At 42.0% G+C, this 17,739-nt stretch overlaps 1 protein-coding gene across 1 annotated transcript in view; it reads left to right on the forward strand.

Moving 5' to 3' along the window:
• Positions 1 to 16,055, forward strand: part of HMGA2 (high mobility group AT-hook 2) — a 145,488-nt gene extending 129,433 nt beyond the window's left edge. Inside the window, exons 4-5 of the mRNA XM_035696609.2 lie at positions 491 to 523; positions 12,900 to 16,055. Of these exons, the coding sequence (XP_035552502.1) occupies positions 491 to 523; positions 12,900 to 12,947 (81 nt within the window). The 3' untranslated portion in view covers positions 12,948 to 16,055. The remainder of the gene's footprint in view (positions 1 to 490; positions 524 to 12,899) is intronic.
• The last annotated feature ends 1,684 nt before the right edge of the window (positions 16,056 to 17,739 follow it).

The following is a 17,739-nucleotide window of genomic DNA, read 5'->3' on the forward strand; positions in this document are numbered from 1 at the left end:
TGGTTCAGGGATTTAACGCCTGCCTTTGGCCCAGGACGTGATCCTGGAGTCCCGGGATCGAGTCCCACGTCGGGCTCCCTGCATGGAGCCTGCTTCTCCCTCTGTCTGTGTCTCTGCCTCTCTTTCTCTCTCTGTGTGTGTCTCTCATGAATAAATAAATAAAATCTTTTAAAAAAATAAAATAAAATAAAACTAGATCTTGATGGTGATTGTAGAACTCTCTGAAGACGCTAAAGAAACTTTGAATTACACACCTTATGGGCGAATTTTATGGTATGTAAATTGTGTCTCAAGAAAGCTGAGTGTTTTTAAACAAAATGCTAACAAATTAGACCCTTCCACTCCTCAAGTGAATCTGATTTTCGAACCAATTTTTTATCTTTACTTTGCAGACAAGTGTCTATATCTAAAACATACATACTTAGTTATTTTTATTATGTATATTTCCTTTTAAAATGTAACGGTTCCTTTTTGTTTGTTTCTTTCTCAGCCACAACAAGTCGTTCAGAAGAAGCCTGCTCAGGTAAGAGATGATCATTATGATTTTTTTCCTCCCAATTAATATTTTACTACTACTTTTTAGTAGAGTAAAAAAGATACGACCCCAAATTAAATTTTTATTTAGTATTTTTCTACTTTTGGTTAAGTCAGTATCACAGTATTCTTACACATTTGTTGTGTCCGTTAGACAAAGCCCAGAATACATAGATTGTGTCACTAAAAACCCTGGGGGCGGGGCACCTGGTTGGCTCAGTCAGTACCCATGTTGGTTGTAGAGATTACTTAAAAATAAAAATTAAAAAAAAAAAACCTAGAATACCAAAGCTTGAAGTGTACAAAGCAAATATAAATACTTTGAAAAGTAAAATCTTTATTTCAGTGCCTCATATAAAACATTTAGTAATTTTATCATGTGTTTTGTTAACTCTTAAACATCAAATTTTGTCCTTTCCTTTTATCGATCCATATTACACTCACTTGAAACAGGACTTACTAGCTGAAAAATATATTGTGATTCATGACAGGAGACGTATTCTATTCCATAACTTTTGATAACCCCAAAGAAGCCCGAGGAACTGGGAAATTAAGTTATACCAATTTTGCCGATTGATGAATCCTCAAGTCCTCCCCCATTGGCTTGGATCTCATTTTCTGAAGTCTTGGCAGCATCAAAATTAGGAACCAGTTTTGCTTCTCTTATTCTTTTTTTTTTTTTAAGATTTTATTTATTTATTCATCCGAGACACACACACAGAGAGAGAGAGAGAGGCAGAGACACAGGCAGACGGAGAAGCATGCTCCATGCAGGGAGCCCGATGTGGGACTCAATCCCGGGACTCCAGGATCACGCCCTGGGCCGAAGGAAGGCGCTAAACTGCTGAGCCACCCAGGGATCCCCTACTTCTCTATTCTTTATGCCTTATGTGCCTTGTCCTAAATGTAGTCGATATATAAAAACATAAGAATCATATTTATTGAGGAAATACATCTTGAAGGAAAAAATCTGAAGAATAAATTAACCATGATTGCCAAGTATGTGAGCTGATATTAAAATATAAGAATGTCCCACTCTTCTCCCCTTCTGGGTTTAAAAAGATGCCCACGAGGGGGTTCCTGGGTGGGGCAGTCAGTTGAGCGTCTGACTCTTAGTTTCCACGTGGGTAGTGATCTCAGGGTCATGGGATCGAGCCCTGTGTTGGGCTCCGCACTCAGTACAGAGTCTGCTTGAGATTCTCTCTCCCTCTGCCCCTCCCCCTAAAATAAATAAATAAATTGTAAAAAAGATATGCCCAGGAGATCTGAGTATTTCACGCAGAACCTGCTGAAGTAAGTTGTTCCCCAGTGTCATGGGTTACAGAGTTCTGTTCGTTGTAGTAGATCTCTTTCATATAATTTAAAATATCGATGGGATCTTTTCCCTAGAGGTCTCTACAAAGTGTACTTTCCACCCTGTTCTCTTGGGACAGTGGTGGCTTGGATGGGGAAGACCATCCAAGCAATCCTATGTGTCTACTATGCTTTACGAATGCTGCTTGAAAGGGAATTGAAGCTTATAAACACATGCATGCATATAGGGGAAATGTGTCTGAATAATTACATGTGTGTGTTAAGTAAAATAAGAGAGTTAATGTGAAAAAAAGATTCTCACGGCTGCCCCCATTCCTAAAAGCCAAGAGTGATAAGGAGTACTAAAAATAAACGCCCAGTGTTTGACTGGTTGTAGACAATATTTAAACAAAACAAAGTATAAATAACAATGATATTTTAACTAGGTGATTCCAAATGTATTTAGCCTCTCATCTTTCATCAGTAAGAACATCAAGAGAACGTAAATTTAAAAGTCAGTGCCGGGACGCCTGGGTGGCTAAGCAGTTGAGCGTCTGCCTTCAGCCCAGGGTGTGATCCTGGAGACCCAGGATCAAGTCCCACATGGGGCTCCCCGTGTGGAGCCTGCTTCTCCCTCTGTCTGTGTCTCTGCCTCTCTCTCTGTGTCTCTAATGAATAAATAAATAAAATCTTTTTAAAAAATAAATAAATAAAAATAAAAGTCAGTGCCTTTGGGTCAAAGGATACTGCAGTGTTCACTGTTGCATCCCTGGCTATGAACAATAGATTAATAACCTTATGTGGTCTGCTAATGACATTGACTCAGTCTCTGTTCTTGGTGTTGTAAGGGAAGATGAGGCAAACAAAAATAGTTATTGCATCTGGGAAATGTGTGATCTAGTTGAGGTTCTTTTTTTTTTAATTTTTTTTCCTAGTTGAGGTTCTTAACCTTGAATATTAGAATAACCTAGACATTATATTAGAATATAATATTCTAATATAACCTAGACATTATAAACATATATATAATATGTAATATATATCATCATATATATATTCATGTGGTTATTATATATATCTCAATATGAAATATACATATGTGTGTATTTGTGTATTTATCACATGTTGTATATACCCCTGAACCCTGCCCAGTAGCATGTAAGGAGCCGGCCCTTGTGAACCACTTGTAAGCATCTCTTTCAAATTGTATGTTTGGTGATGTCAAGTAGGGTAGCTTAAAATTCACTCTGGTGTGAGCCTTTAAGGCATGAAAATTGACAACTACTACAAATCAGAACCCTCTTTTTCCTGGGGAGCAAGTTTACCTACACACTACTGACCCCACCCTTCCGTGATTCTGACTATTTGGTCTGAAGACCCAAGCGTCAGTATTTTTTATGAACTCTCCGAGTGACTCTAATGTGTAGCCAGCCAGGGCTGAAGACGATACTCGGCGAACATGCATGAGAAGACATTTGAACATTTGTTGAACAAATGACCACAGACTATCAATGTGTAAGAGGAACAGAGGGGATGCAGATGGATGAGTGGAATGCCATGTGTTACTTAAGGGCATAATTCCTGGAAGACTTTTTTTTTTTTAAGATTTATTTATTTATTTGAGAGAGAGAGGGAGAGAGTACACTCGAGTGTGTGAGCTGGGGAAAGGGGCAGAGGGAGAGGGAGAAGCAGACCCCCCACTAAGCACGGAGCCCCACATGGGGCTGGATCCCAAGACCCTGAGATCATGACCTGAGCTGAAATCAAGAGTGGGCCGCTCAACCCACTGAGCCACCCAGGCGCCCCTGGAAGCCTTTTGATTTTGTTGTTTAGTGGCAGAGGGGACAATGGAGATGTAAATTAGCAAAAGAAAGGAAGATGTTATCAATGAAATGAGTGGCATATGCAAAAGTAGAAAGGCAGAAACAAATAAATCATAGGTGCAGATGATCCATGTGGCCGAAACTGGTTGCAGATTGGTCAGTAATACATCAAGAAAGCATAAATTTTTTTCCCAAGAGAATCAAGACTATCAGAGAAGGCACAGATGGATTGGGTTGGCCTTCACTGATCTATCTAGCTGTCTTACAGACCCTGCTCTAGATACGCCCTCCCAAGGAGAGTTTAGAGTTAAAAAAAAAAAAAGAAGAAGAAGAAGAACATGAGCTCATTGGGCTTCCTAATCTATATTGTCTAAGGATACAGTGATGAATTATATAAACACGGGGGCTACGTGGAAGTTCATGGAGGATAATGTAAATTTAACACTACATTCAAAAGGATCTCTTCCTTTTCCATCTGTTTATTTCAAAATACCCCCAGATGGCTTTTCCATGTGGCAGTCTGGATAAACTCAGGCTCATATCCTCTCTTCATCGACAGTACTTTGAGGGGCTACATTCAGATCCTGTTTTGAGGTGGTGAAATTTTCATACAATTAAATATTTTGCATCTAAGGAAAAGGGCGCAGCAGTGTGTAAAAAGACCTAAATTTTGCTTTTTGGCCCCATCACTGGGTGAATTAATCTCTCTGTTCCCCATTAATCCACCCATGCCCTGGGATAAGAACAACATAGCCCTTTGCTCCCAAGAAAATTTTGAGAGATTCAAAATATAAGTTCCAGGGAGTATAGCTATGGTGTGACTTATTTTTTGGATGCTGGGTTTTTCGTTTCCAGAGGTTTATACTCTCAAAAATCCTGGAATTCTCACTCGTTCAAAGCGACTATCTTTTTGACCTCCCGTGTTTTCACTGTACTTTTTAAAAATAAAGGTTGTTTTAACTAAGGAGGAAATGTTACCGTAATGGCTACATCCTCTCATTAGGACTAAAACAGTCAAAATCACTTCTCTTGTATGTGTGTCACATTTATATGGAATTACAAAGACTCTATTGTAAAATACCCTAATGTCATCACATTGTGAAAGCTCCCCAGAGCTTCAAGAATGCCACTTCTTGAAACTGGAATACAAAGCAGCAAAATTCATTCTGAGGAGACAAGTCTAGAATTATGATAGGTCTCAAAATCCTGATATATGTTTGTGTATATAAATACATGTGTCCAATTGAAGAATAAAAATGTAAGGGAAGCCCTACCGCAGGGGGTTGTGTTTATGAAGCCCACCAGGTGCCATCAGCTAGAGACCTCAAGTGTGTCCCACATCCTAATGGAAAAGTTAATGGTCTCTTAAAAATCTAGAGGGGAAAAATCAGCAATATTCACATTAATCTTTTAAATTATAAGAATAGCAAAAATGAAGCATAGTGGGGGGGCGCTCTACTATATTTTCATTGAAAATGAAGAATCAGGCAATAAATAGAAATTAGCTAATACGTTAGTTCTTTAGCAAACTGAAGCCCTTGACTTCTCAACCACATGGATCACATCCTTAACTCTAGTAGGAAACAGTGGTAGGATTTGTTGTCATTGTTATTGTTCCTCAAGTTTTTATTTTGATAGGAATAAATCCCATGCCATCTCGGACTTCTAAAAAGTTTTTGCTGGGTCGTCAGATATCTTCTCGCGTTTCCTGATTTCCTTCTTTTAAGGCCTTAAGAAGACATCAGAAGTGACTCCTGCTCTTTAATTCAGACTTTTTTTTCTCACCTGAGTCCTACCCAAAGGGAAAACAGGTTTTAAAAAATCCTGATGGTTCTCCTTAACTTTCAACCCAAAGTCCTCATTGTTGTGCTTCCCTGGCAAGCTCCACCTCCAGCAAGGAACACAGGTATAAACCTGCTCCTTTTCAGTTTCCCAGGGAGAGGCTTGGAAAGTTCTCTGATGCTGGAAGAGTGGAAACAAAGCTTTCTGTTTCAAAGTAGAGTTTTTACTTGCGAGTAACATCTTCTGTGGGTGGTGTGTACCTGGGCAAAAGAACTCTCAGTAAGCTCAGTTATCGTGGGATTTTTTCCCTTCTTAAAAAAAGAAGAAGAAGAAGAAAGGTTGAATGTTTTTACAGGGACTTCAAGGGCCGTTTTAAGGATGTTTATATTTCAGACAACCTAAACATTGTTTGAGCAAAATGAGAGATTTCATTTTGGGACAAGCAAGTTGATGGATTGCAGTCAGCATCTTGTTCTTCCAGAAGGCGTTTTTACTGGGGGCTCTGGGTCTAGACACACAAAGGAGAAAGGAGGAGGGAGTCAGAGGGGAGAGCGTTCTCAATCTAAAAGACTCTCTCGTCTTTTAAATGGTACCTCGGCCAATGCAGTAAATAGTTCCTAATAAATCAGACTTGCAAATAGTCACTCTTCTACTCACTCAGGGAACACCATGATTTATGCTGCCTAAGTCATAAAGAGTACTGATTTCTTTTTATTTTCCCACTTATGCTCCTTCAAGCTGGTAAAAACATTTTGTGGGCCAGTAAATGTTCGGTACCAACTGGCAAAACGTGAAGAATTCTGTCAAAGCCCCGCCAGAGTGGCACTGTTTTGTTGTATATGCAATACTTTTTGACTTAACCCCTGACCTGTGACATTGCAGAGGTCAAGGGAAAAGGAGAGAGCACAGTAGAAGCCAACGTTTAACCCTTACAGTAAAGTGGCTCAAGGATATAATAGCACGGGGGTAGGGCAAGAAAACCTATCAAAATGATTATTAACCATAAACCTACAAAGTACTTAGCTTGGCTCACCCTTGTAATAAAGGAATATGGGCAGGGTCAAGTCAGCTGGGTCTTGGCAGGGAATGTCTCAGAGAGATGACAAACTTCTAACAGAAGTAAAAGAACATCACTCAATTTGGGGCAATATACAAACCTACCCAAGGCAAAATTTAGAGTTTCTGGGCTTGCCAGATTTCCTATAGGAGGTTTTTAGGGTTTTTTTTTTAATGCTTTTATCTCTTTATTCATAAGAGACACAGAGAGAGAGGCAGAGACATAGGCAGAGAGAGAAGCAGGCTCCATGCAGGAAGCCCAGTGCGGGACTTGATCCTGGGACCCCAGGGTCACACCCCGAGCCGAAGGCAGACGCTCAACCGCTGAGCTACCCAGATGCTCCAATTGTAACTAGTTTTAGAACCTCGTCTTTCTAAAAAGAAAATCTAAATGTTTGAATAGTAACATGTTGCTTTGTCCAAGACACTTCCTTTACATTCAGAAAGTGTTTGCTAGACTCTCAAATGTATATTGAGAAATTATTTGTTGACCTACTAGTATGACTGATCTTTTCCTAATTTTATCCAAAAGCCCTAACTCAGAGTAATGAAAAATGTTCAGTGAAAAATGTTTGATTAAAATCCAGAAATGGTCTCCTCCCTGGCAACAAACACAACAAATATGCAAAAACTTATACACATAGAAAAGCAAGAAAAAAAAGTTTCTCCTGGTCTGTGCCATGAACAAACACGTCTGGAATATAACCACTAAACGTCCTTTGACATAATCATTTTTTTAAAAACTGCTTTGCTGGGGGTGCCTGCGTGACACAGTCGGTTAAACATCCGACTCTTGGTTTTGGCTCAGGTCTTGATCTCAGGGTCGTGGGCATGGAGCTGAGCACGGAGCCTGCTTAAGAGTCTCTCTCTCCTCCTTCGGCCCCTCTCTCGCCCTCGCTAAAAAAATAATAACAATAAAATAAAAAAGCAAATAAAAATAAAAACTACTTCGCATGAAAACAAGAACATCCCTCAACAGTTTTGGAGATGTTCAAATAAATTTCCTTCTTCTTAATGCTTCCTTCATGCAAAATCCTCTTGCTACGTCTTTAGCTATTTTTCAACCATGAGGCTCCTTTGGTAAGCCATTCTCTCGGTGACATAACCCTGATCAAGGGTGCAGATGGGACAAACGAGTACATTTTAGAAATCAATGAAATCTTGTTTTGTTTTCTTTTTCATTTTTATTTAATGTTTCCTTTCTCAGCAGTCTATCATTGAATCACGAGTAAAGAAATAAAGATAGAATGAGTAACTAATTAACAATGATTATTCCACACTATATATCTTACAGGGTGTCTTACTCTTTTCTGTTGTCAAAATTTTCCCATGTGTGATGAGCACTGAGGGTTATACTATCTGTTGGCAAATTGAATTTAATTTTTTTTTTAATTTCCCATTTGGTTGTCACATTTTTTTTCTCACCCCCTGCTGGGGGGTTAAATGGGTCACAATGAAAATATATCATGAGTCCATTAATGCCACGGTTGATGTCGGTGGTCAGCGACCTCCAGGATTAACCATCTTTCCCTTAAACATTCCTCAACACTGACTTTTTTAAGTTGGTGGTGACACATGCAACCTCAGGAAGGACCTCAACACTGACTTTTTTAAGTTGGTGGTGACACATGCAAGGTATCCCGACACTCGTATATTTCTAGACCCATTCAGCCAAAATAAAGAAAGGATGGGGTGCAAATGCCTCAAATATCCCAACTTCTTAGGTCTCCTGGTAAAAAACACATTTCCCTGCTGGCATTTCCACCCAGAATACTTTCCACTTGCCAGATTATCTGGTTTATATATGTTCCATTTAACATATATTTTTTTTAAATCTGATGTAAAGGTTTCTTAGTTGGAGGAAATAATCACTTTCCATTAAGTTAAACAGCCTCAATCCATTTTAAATTAAACTATCTGACAGAGAAACAGAAAAACTCAGCTCTGTGGTCTTGCGGACCATTTAGCCACAGATGGAACTTGAAAAATCTGTTTCTGGTCGTTGCTACTGAAGCAGAGTCCATTATTTCTGCTCTGATGGGACTGGCTGGAGATACTCAGGAACGTGAAAAACTCTTGAATGTGTTATTCCGAGGCCTTAAGGAGTTGGACATATTCAGATGACAAAAAGAATTTGTCATTAAACTATAACGACTCTTTCTAGACAACCAGGTATTTGTAGGTTTATTGGCAAGATAGCTTAAATTACAAAAGTATTTTTAGCCTGCAGCGTTCCATAATAAAAGAGTTACAGAATTCTTTGCAATCAAGGAGAAAAAAAAATGAGGATTTATTAAAGCCGACATGGTCTTCTGTGCTTTTGCACTCTTTACTACACACAGAGAGGGGGATCCTGGGGACCCAAGTCCTAAATTTTGCAAGGAGGGTATTTCCGTTTCCCGGTTCCATTTAGAATTCACTGGCCTCCCTTCCACTGCAGACCTGCTGTTTAGTCTGCATCTGAAAATTAAACCCAGAGCTTCGGCTCTCACATTAAATACTTAACTTTCCTCCCAGCACACACCCACGCTTGTGTCTGTGTGCTAAGATCTGTGATTAGACGCTTAAGATGTTTTAAAATTCCACCAGGCATTAAAGGATAAGATTGGATATTGGGCCGTCTTCTTCCTCCTTTTGAATCAACGAGCGGAAGCATACCCAAAGGTACATGCCACATGCAGGATGGAGATAAGTGCAAACTCTATTGCTAGGTTTTAGTGGCGTGTTTTTTCAAGCTTAACCAAAGCAGTGAAAGAGTTACATTTATTAAATTCCTTTTTTTTTTTCTCATGAACGAAAGAAAAACTAAGGCGAAATGAGCGCAATTTTCCTGGAGTCATAATAAAAATAGAGCTCTCCGGCTCTGCCCGCTTTCCTCTCCTTCTCATCGGTTTTCTTCCCCCAAAACTTGCACGCTTCACCCCGATGTGGTGCAGCCTCCGTGGTCTTTGTAAAGTAGCCGCGTGAATGGCTGGGAGCTGCTCGGTGTTCAGAGGTCGTGGTGGCTGGTGCTCATAAAAATGTCACTATGCACTTCCACTTTGAAAAGTCCTTTTATCCCGCGTTCCTGCAGCCCCATTCCAGCAGTTGGCCTCCGTGACCAGACTGCTGCTGTTTGCCTTCCCACCTTGCGGCCCAGACTCTAACGAGATGTGTGTAACTCCTGGCTATGAGATTCCCATCTCCTCATTGCCTCAAAGCTGCTCTTTGGGCGGGGGGGGGGGGGGGGGGGGGCAGTGGGGCCTACATGAGCTCAAAGGTCCTTTGGCCCATATGCTGCAAACGTGAAGTCATTGAAATAAATATCTCAAGGTGCAAACTATTGTCTAGAACGGGTGGCAGTGTCTCCTAAGTCACCTAAGGGGACTGCATCTCAGGTGTCCCAACCAACTGCTCTACGCTGGAAGCAAGATTCTGGGGGAGGCCAGACCCAGCTGCTCAGCCCCTCCATCGCTTTGCAGCATAGAAGGGCCTGTGTGAGGTCTGGTGAGCTGCGATGCACAGGGCAGCTGAGGGTGGGGTTTCCAAGGTCATCTTTTTTCCTGACAGGGAAGGCTTCTCTTAATTATACCCATGCTTTTGTCACAGCAACCACACATGTAGCAAAAGTCAAGTCACTGAAAAGGTGAAAACAGGTTTGCAGGGGTGAGAAGTGCCACACGTCCCACCGTCCTCTGCTTGGCAGCCATGCTGTCCCTTGGAGGGTGGCCAGGGGGGGGCCATGCCAAGAAGAGGGAATGCTCCACTGACTAGACATTGGAGCAAACCATCACTGGGAGCATGTGAGAGCCACATCACTTCCCAGAGGTAACAGACTGCGGCCCCCACCCTCTGACAGCCTAGTTACTTAACCCAGTACTGACGGCTACTAGTAGAAGAATTTCAAGGTCAGCGGAAAGATAGATTAGTAAAACAACTATCCGTGTCGTGTTAAGAACTGTTAAGTAAAGGAAACAATATGAGGGACCATCATCTTCAGCTGAGTTGTGTCGAAGGGATTTAAATAAACCACTTACATCTCGGGAGCTTCAAGAGCTCAAATCAAGCAAAGTTTCTGGGAATGTTTTGAAAAGCCGAACGCATTCCATCTACTACAAGGCCTCTGCGAGTTCATGGCCCGAAAATTCTGTTTCCTTCTGGATTTGGAAGTACTTTGGTTTCCAGATAGTATAGAAAAAAATCGAGCTGGTAGGAATTGGAATAATTACAGCCAAAGCCAGAAGGTTTTCCAGCTTGCCTGTTAGTTTGTTACCCGTAAGAGGAAGGCGTGAAATAGGCCTGGCGGCTTTTGTGCTGTGGTCCGTCTCAGAGCAGTGCCCTAGGTTCACACCTCGTGTCCTAACGAGAAGTGAGTCATCTGGGGACCCGTGAAGAGCGTATCTGCCGAACAGCTTAGTGACTTTCTGGAATTTAAATATTAAGTGAAAAGACAGGGTCAGGGGGCAGCTGAACCTTGGCTGGTCTCCCTTTCGTCTGCCTGTGGCTTTGATCATGCTACATCCTCCTTTGTGGCCGGGACTCCATGGAGAATCTCAGGGTCATGGCCTGTTGCCTATCAAGAGGTATAAACCTGCTGCTTAAGTATGTGGAGCCCTCAGTTTGAGGGTTGGGGGCGGAGGGGCGGTCGATGCATACGTTCCACATTTCCCACATAACCCGAAGCAGACTAAACAAAACCGGTGTGAAATCTCCTGACTTGGTGCTGCTGTGGTTCTATTTTTTAAGCTGTAATCCATTCGTTTGTGTGTGTGTTGATTCCCAGGATTTACAGCTTTCTTGAGTCTTTGGGGCAAGGGAATGTTTGGAACCTTTTGCAGAGGGGTTTGCAGTAAGCAGTGGTCTGTGGTTAAGGCCCAGGGTAGAGCGGGTGAGCGAGGGCCTGTGCGTGTGTGTGCACGGATGCGCGTGCATTCCTGTGCGTGTGCGAGGGCCCGTTCACGTGGGCCTTTTCCCCTCCCGTTTGCTGCTCTTACGCAAAAGCGTCACACATGGTAGCATTTAGGAGCTCCTTCACAGCTGAAGTGTTTCAAACACTAATGAATGGAAGTTTGGTCATATAACGCAGACAAGCTTGAAGGCATGCTTTACTGAATGGTGTACTGTGGTGACCTGGGAAAGGAAGAGAGGTATAAATTGTGTCAGTTAGCCACCCAGACAAAATGAAGCCATGTGGAAAATCAAATCTATTAAAGTATGAAGACTGTTATAAGCTGTTTTAAGCTGGCCATTCTTAAAGGGGGCTCAGTTGGCGGCAGGAGTAAATGTTTACCTCTTCCCCTAGATCTTTTTCACATGCCGTCTTACGAGACAGTGTGCAGCATTTGATAAAAATCATCCTCTCACCAATGACACTTTTATCAGAAATGTTTATTGTCTCCGCTTTACCACCCATGTCCTGAAAGATACTGCACGTTTGCTAAATAAGCAAAGGCAACGAGAACCGTGCGGCCCCAGGCAGCTTGCAGAAACTCCCAGCAAATTCCAGAGCTGCAAGGAATCAGAAGAAAGGAAAGAGAAGGAAGAATTAGATTTATAGGAAGAGGAGGCCCTGCAAAAACCTAGATATTAGATTCTCTCCACTTGGCCGGCCCACCGCTCGGTGTTCGGTCGAGGTGGATTTAGGATTGACATTCGGCCGTGATGCCAGACTTTGCTCATTGTCTTAAAATGTGTTTTAATAAATGCAAGAATGAGGAACTGGATTTGGAAAGGAAGCTAGCGGTCCACTCCTGCAGCCCTTTGCCAGGCGGTCTGTGCTCGGGCTGCCTGTGCGCCTGGCGGTGGCGTCGTGGTCCCGCCAGGCCGGGCCCAGCTCCCGGCCCTGCTCCCTCGCGACTTGGGGGGCACTGCCTGCTGGGCCTGGCCTTTTTGATTTTTTTATTTTTTGCCCATCCAACGGGAACAATAACAAAACGGTGCCCAAAAGCATCTCGTAAGCGTCACAAAGGTGCCAGCGACTCCTGCCAGCATCCGCGGGACAGGTTCACGCGTGACGCTTAAGGAAGGATTTCCCTTTCTTGCTCCACTCGTGCGCTGGGGTTCTAACCGTGGTGGTGACCGGCGTGCTCTCAGGCCCCCCAAAAAAAAGAGAAAAAGAAAAAAAAAAGAAATGCATTTCTTTTTTTACTCTAGTTGGTGAGTAAGCTCACATTGGCCTGCCAGTCTCTGGGCTGCGAACAATTGAATTTGCTGACCAGCCGCCATGACGTCAGGCCTTAAGTCAACAGCGGCTAACGACTGCTCTGGGAAAAAACAACACCTTGATTCCTCAATTACGGTCTGAGAAGGCCTGGGAATGAGGCCTGGCCGGTCACCCGCATCCTCCCCTGGAGGCCGCAGAGCGGGCTGTGGAAGGAGGGCCCCCCTGGGCGGCCCACACGGTGTAATGGTTGTGCCCTCTGTGTGTTCCAGGAGGAGACTGAAGAGACATCCTCACAAGAGTCCGCCGAGGAGGATTAGGGGGCGCCCACGTTCGATTTCTACCTCAGCAGCAGTTGGATCTTTTGAAGGGAGAAGACACTGCAGTGACCACTTACTCTCTATTGCCATGGTCTTTCCACTTTCATCTGGGGGTGGGGGGGGAGCAGGGGGGCGGGGGGGCAGGGCGGGGGGCCTGGGGGGTGGGGGAGAAATCACATAACCTTGAAAAGGACTATATTAATCACCTTCTTTGTAATCCCTTCACAGTCCCAGGTTTAGTGAAAAACTGCTGTAAACACAGGGGACACAGTTTAACAATGCAACTTTTAATTACTGTTTTCTTTTTTCTTAACCTACTAATAGTTTGTTGACCTGATAAGCAGGAGCGGGTGGGTGAGGAAAAAGACAAGCAAAAAACCCACAGACTTCCGAGCCGGGTTCACTCAGTCACTGCACTGCACACAGGCCAGAAAGTGTCACGCTCGCCCGTGACATGGGGCATTCCCGTGGGAAAGGCGCGGTGTTCAACACTGTGTACACCTCAACCACCACCCGACCCGCTCGCCCTAGTGAAGCTTCTGTTTAGAACACCAAAGATAGGACTAGATATACTACTTCTCTCTTTTTCGTATAATCTCGTAGACACTTACTTGATTTTTTTTTTTTTTTGGTTTTTTGGTTTTTTGGGGGGTTTTTTTTGGTTTTTGGTTTTGTTTTTGGTAACCTATATTTCTAAATGAGACTAAATGCTGATGTATCCTTTCATCCAGCTCACACACCAGATCAGGTTATGTTCACTTGTCAGAAAAAGGGAAGGAAGCGAACAGAGATTGCCCACTCCTGTGTTTGTGGCCGTCGCACCTGTCTGCAGGAGTAAGCGATGGACTCACAGGCCCTCGTTTTCTGGAAAACACTCATCCGGGTTTAGAACCTACTTCCTCTAGAGCCAAATGCCATTTTGCAATAAATCACACTTGTTACCTTCAAAGCATGTAAGGCACCTAGACAAGCAAAATGATCCTCTCGGTGATTTAATGAGAGGGTACAGCAGAATAATGCATGATGAGCTCACCTGAATTAGGTGAGAGGAGCGAAATCTAAATTTCTTCTGCTATAGTTATTCTACAGTTTAAAAAAACAAAACAAAAAAAAAGCGATCTCTATTTCTCTCTCTCTATCTCTCTCTGTCTCTCTCCTCTCTTCATTATGTATCAGTTTCCGTGAAAGACCTAAATACCACTTACCTCAAATTAAGTGTATGTATTACTTCAAGTAATACGTTTTTTTGACATAGGATGGTTGCCTGAGGTGCTTAACTTTGGCTTCAGTTCACCGTCTCTTCATTCAAACTGCACTTTTAGCCAGAGATGCAATAATATATCCCCACTACTCAATACTACCTCTGAATGTTACAATTAATTTACAGTCTAGTACTTATTACATGCTGCTATACACAAGCAATGCAAGAAAAAGAAAAACGTAATGGGTGTAGGCGATGCTGATCATCTGCGGTTCTTTTTGTACACTTCATTACAGTTAAAGAAGCAGTCTCCTTACTGTGTTTCAGCATGGCTATGTATTTTTCTATTTTTTTAATTAAAATTTTACAAATACTTGTTTCAGCTTCTCTGCTAGATTTCTACGTTAACTTGAATTTTTTTTTTTTTTTACCCAAGTCGCTCCTAGGTTCTTAAGGATAATTTTCCTCAGTCCACACTACACAGCACACAAAATTTGACTGTAATGTTTAAATCTTACCCTCCAAGTGTGTACCTCAAATGACTTGTTTAAGGCAATGGACTAATTGACTTGCAAAGACCTACCTCCAGACTTCAAAAGGAATGAACTTGTGACTTGCAGCATTCATTTTTGTCAATGTTTGAAACCGTTCAAACTGTCCCTATCCCTAGTCCCACCTATTTTTGTAAGAGACGTTTGGTAGAAAGGAACACATTTTTACATACTTTCTGCAAAGAAATAAATAAAAGCCAACCTTCAAAGAAACTTGAAGCTTTGTAGGTGTGATGCAACAAGCTCAGCTTTTGCATGATGCAATCAACAATATGTGTCTTTAAGATTAGTTGAATATGAGAAAATGCTTGACAGATATTTTCATGTATTTTACACAAATGTGATTTTTGTAATATGTCTCAACCAGATTTATTTTAAGCGCTTCTTATGTAGTAGAGTTTTTATTGCTTTCTCTCCTAGTGAGTGTGCTGACTTTTTAACATGGTATTATCAACTGGGCCAGGAGGTAGTTTCTCATGACGGCTTGTGTCAGTATGGCTTTCAGTACTGAAGCCAAATGAAACTCAAAACCATCTCTCTTCCAGCCACTTCAGGGAGGTCATTTCAGAGGCCACATACCTCTCTGAGACTGGCAGATGGCTCACTGTTGCGAATCACCAAAGGAGCTACGGAGAGAATTAAAACTCAACCTTACTGTTAACTGTGCATTAAATAAGCAAATAAACAGTGGCTCATAAAAATAAAAGTCCCATTCCATATCCTCGGTTGGGCCTTTTCAAAACCTCATTGGCCAGCTCATAAAAACTAAAGCGAGTTGCTCATGTTGGCCAAACTCGGAGCACCGAGCGATTTCCATCTCTGATGAAGTTACTCTCTTATTTCCTATACGTTGTACAATCAAAACACACTACTACCTCTTACGCCCCAGTATACCTCATTTTTCATACTGAAAAAAAAAAAAAGCTTGTGGCCAATGGAACAGTAAGAACATCATAAAATTTTTATATATATAGTTTATTTTTGTGGGAGATAAATTTTATAGGACTGTTCTTTGCTGTTGTTGGTCTCAGCTAAGTAAGACTGGACATTTAACTTTTCTACCATTCTGCAAGTTAGGTATGTTTGCAGGAGAAAAGTATCAAGACGTTGAACTGCAGTTGACTTTCTCCCTGTTCCTCCGAGTGTCTTCTAACTTTATTCTTTGTTCTTCATGTAGAGTTGCTGTCTATGATTGTACTTTGAATCGCTTGCTTGTTGAAAATATTTCTTTAGTGGATTATCACTGTCTGTTCTACACAATAAACATAACAGCCTCTGTGATCCCCATGTGTTTTGATTCCTACTCTTTGTCATAACTCCCTTAAATGAGTAATAAAGTTTGGTCAAAACAGGTCATGGAGCGAGACATTCGCAAGTCATTTTGTCGCACCCCCTGCATGTTGTGTGCCCACGCCTCTGCGTACGCTGACATAACCGTTTTAAAGTATCGTGCTGCTTAAATCAGCTGCCCTAGATCCGTCTTCCACGGTCTGCCATTTAATCCTACAAAGATGGCCTTAGAATAAATGTAAAGGAAGAGCAGGCTGTAGTTCAAAATTTCTACTGAAATTTTGCCAGGGGATTTCTACTGAAGGCTGGGCATCTACAATGCTGGTTAAGGGAAGTAGCTGATGACCTGCTAGTTACCATTCAAGTGACATTTGCAGAGACAGCCAGAAGTTTGGTGAAGAGAGTAAGAAATGAAAAGATGTGGAGTTTCTCTGGGTAGGAGTCTCTTTATTTTATAAGAACCATAGGAAGGGTCAACACTATTCCACCAAGTTCCAGATCGCCTGTACATCTCAACTGCTGATTATGAATGAATCCAGGATCCTTCCCAGGCTACAATCTGCTTTGTGCTTTCACCACTGTCACTAAAACTCCTCATTTAGCTTCTTCAGAAGGACTCACCCATATTGAAACATCTCCTGTCGGGGAATTTATTGTCAAATTTATTACTTGACTCCTTCCTTCATTTATTCTCACAGCCAATATTCTGTGAGTGCCTACTTTGTGCTAAAGCCCCAGACCAAGAGGTCCTTCAAAAGATCATCTCCTTGGAGAAAATTATGCAGGTGCAGAAATCCAGGCAGCGTGTGCAAAGAACCAAATATATTGCTTAGGCAACAAATTGCAAGAATTCAGGGGAGGGAAAGCCATTTCCTGCTGGAGTGGATCATTAGTTCAGCCTACTAATAGACTAAATGTAGTTAATATAACCCATATTAAGTCTTCATTTTTATTAATATAGAAAAGCACACAAGAAGGAATTACTTCTGGAAAATGAAAATACACCAATGGAGAATCTTTGGCTTGAAAAAAGAAACAGAAAAGGCGTGCTAAGTCCAGAATAGAACAAGTAGATGAAGAGGATAAAATTTTTGCCATACTGTAGAGTCGGGACTCACTAAATGATCTCTGAATTAGGTTTTCTTTGTCACTTTAGAAAAATTAAAACTATTGCTTACACACAATAAGTAATACAAAAGTTACCAGGTGAAGCAACACTTGAAGTTTAAACCTAAGTTCAAGGAGGGTGTCCAAAAAGATCAGCCAATGCATTCGAATCACAGTGGAGCCCCTAGTATGTACCAGATACTGTTTGGGGTAATAAAGGTAAATGAGATTTCACCCCTGCCCATCAAGATCCAGACCTCACGAGGGAGCTGGACCCAAGGGAAGCTGTGTAAATAGAACCTTACTGAGTTACCCTGAAGGTGGCTGGAAGCATCCTGAACTTTCCGGCAGTACTAGGGACAAATTGCAGGTGCTTTCACAAAATAGCTTTTGCGTCACCAACAGAGAGGGATCCCGGGCTACAGGGACAAGGAGTCTTAGCTAGTGTAGCATTTCTTGTGCGGGGAGCGGGGTCGGTTCAACAGGGCTAGGAGTACTCAACTCTTTGGTGAATTCGGGAATGGGAAGTGGTTTAGAAGTATGGGCAGTAATAAAAACAACTAAAGAATGAATGACTGTAGTCGGTGCGAGTTGATGCAAGCTCACACCACAGATAAGTGTATGAAACTTCAGCAAGGTAAAG

The sequence above is a fragment of the Canis lupus genome, chromosome 10 (assembly GCF_003254725.2).
Source record: "Canis lupus dingo isolate Sandy chromosome 10, ASM325472v2, whole genome shotgun sequence".
NCBI lineage: Eukaryota > Metazoa > Chordata > Mammalia > Carnivora > Canidae > Canis > Canis lupus.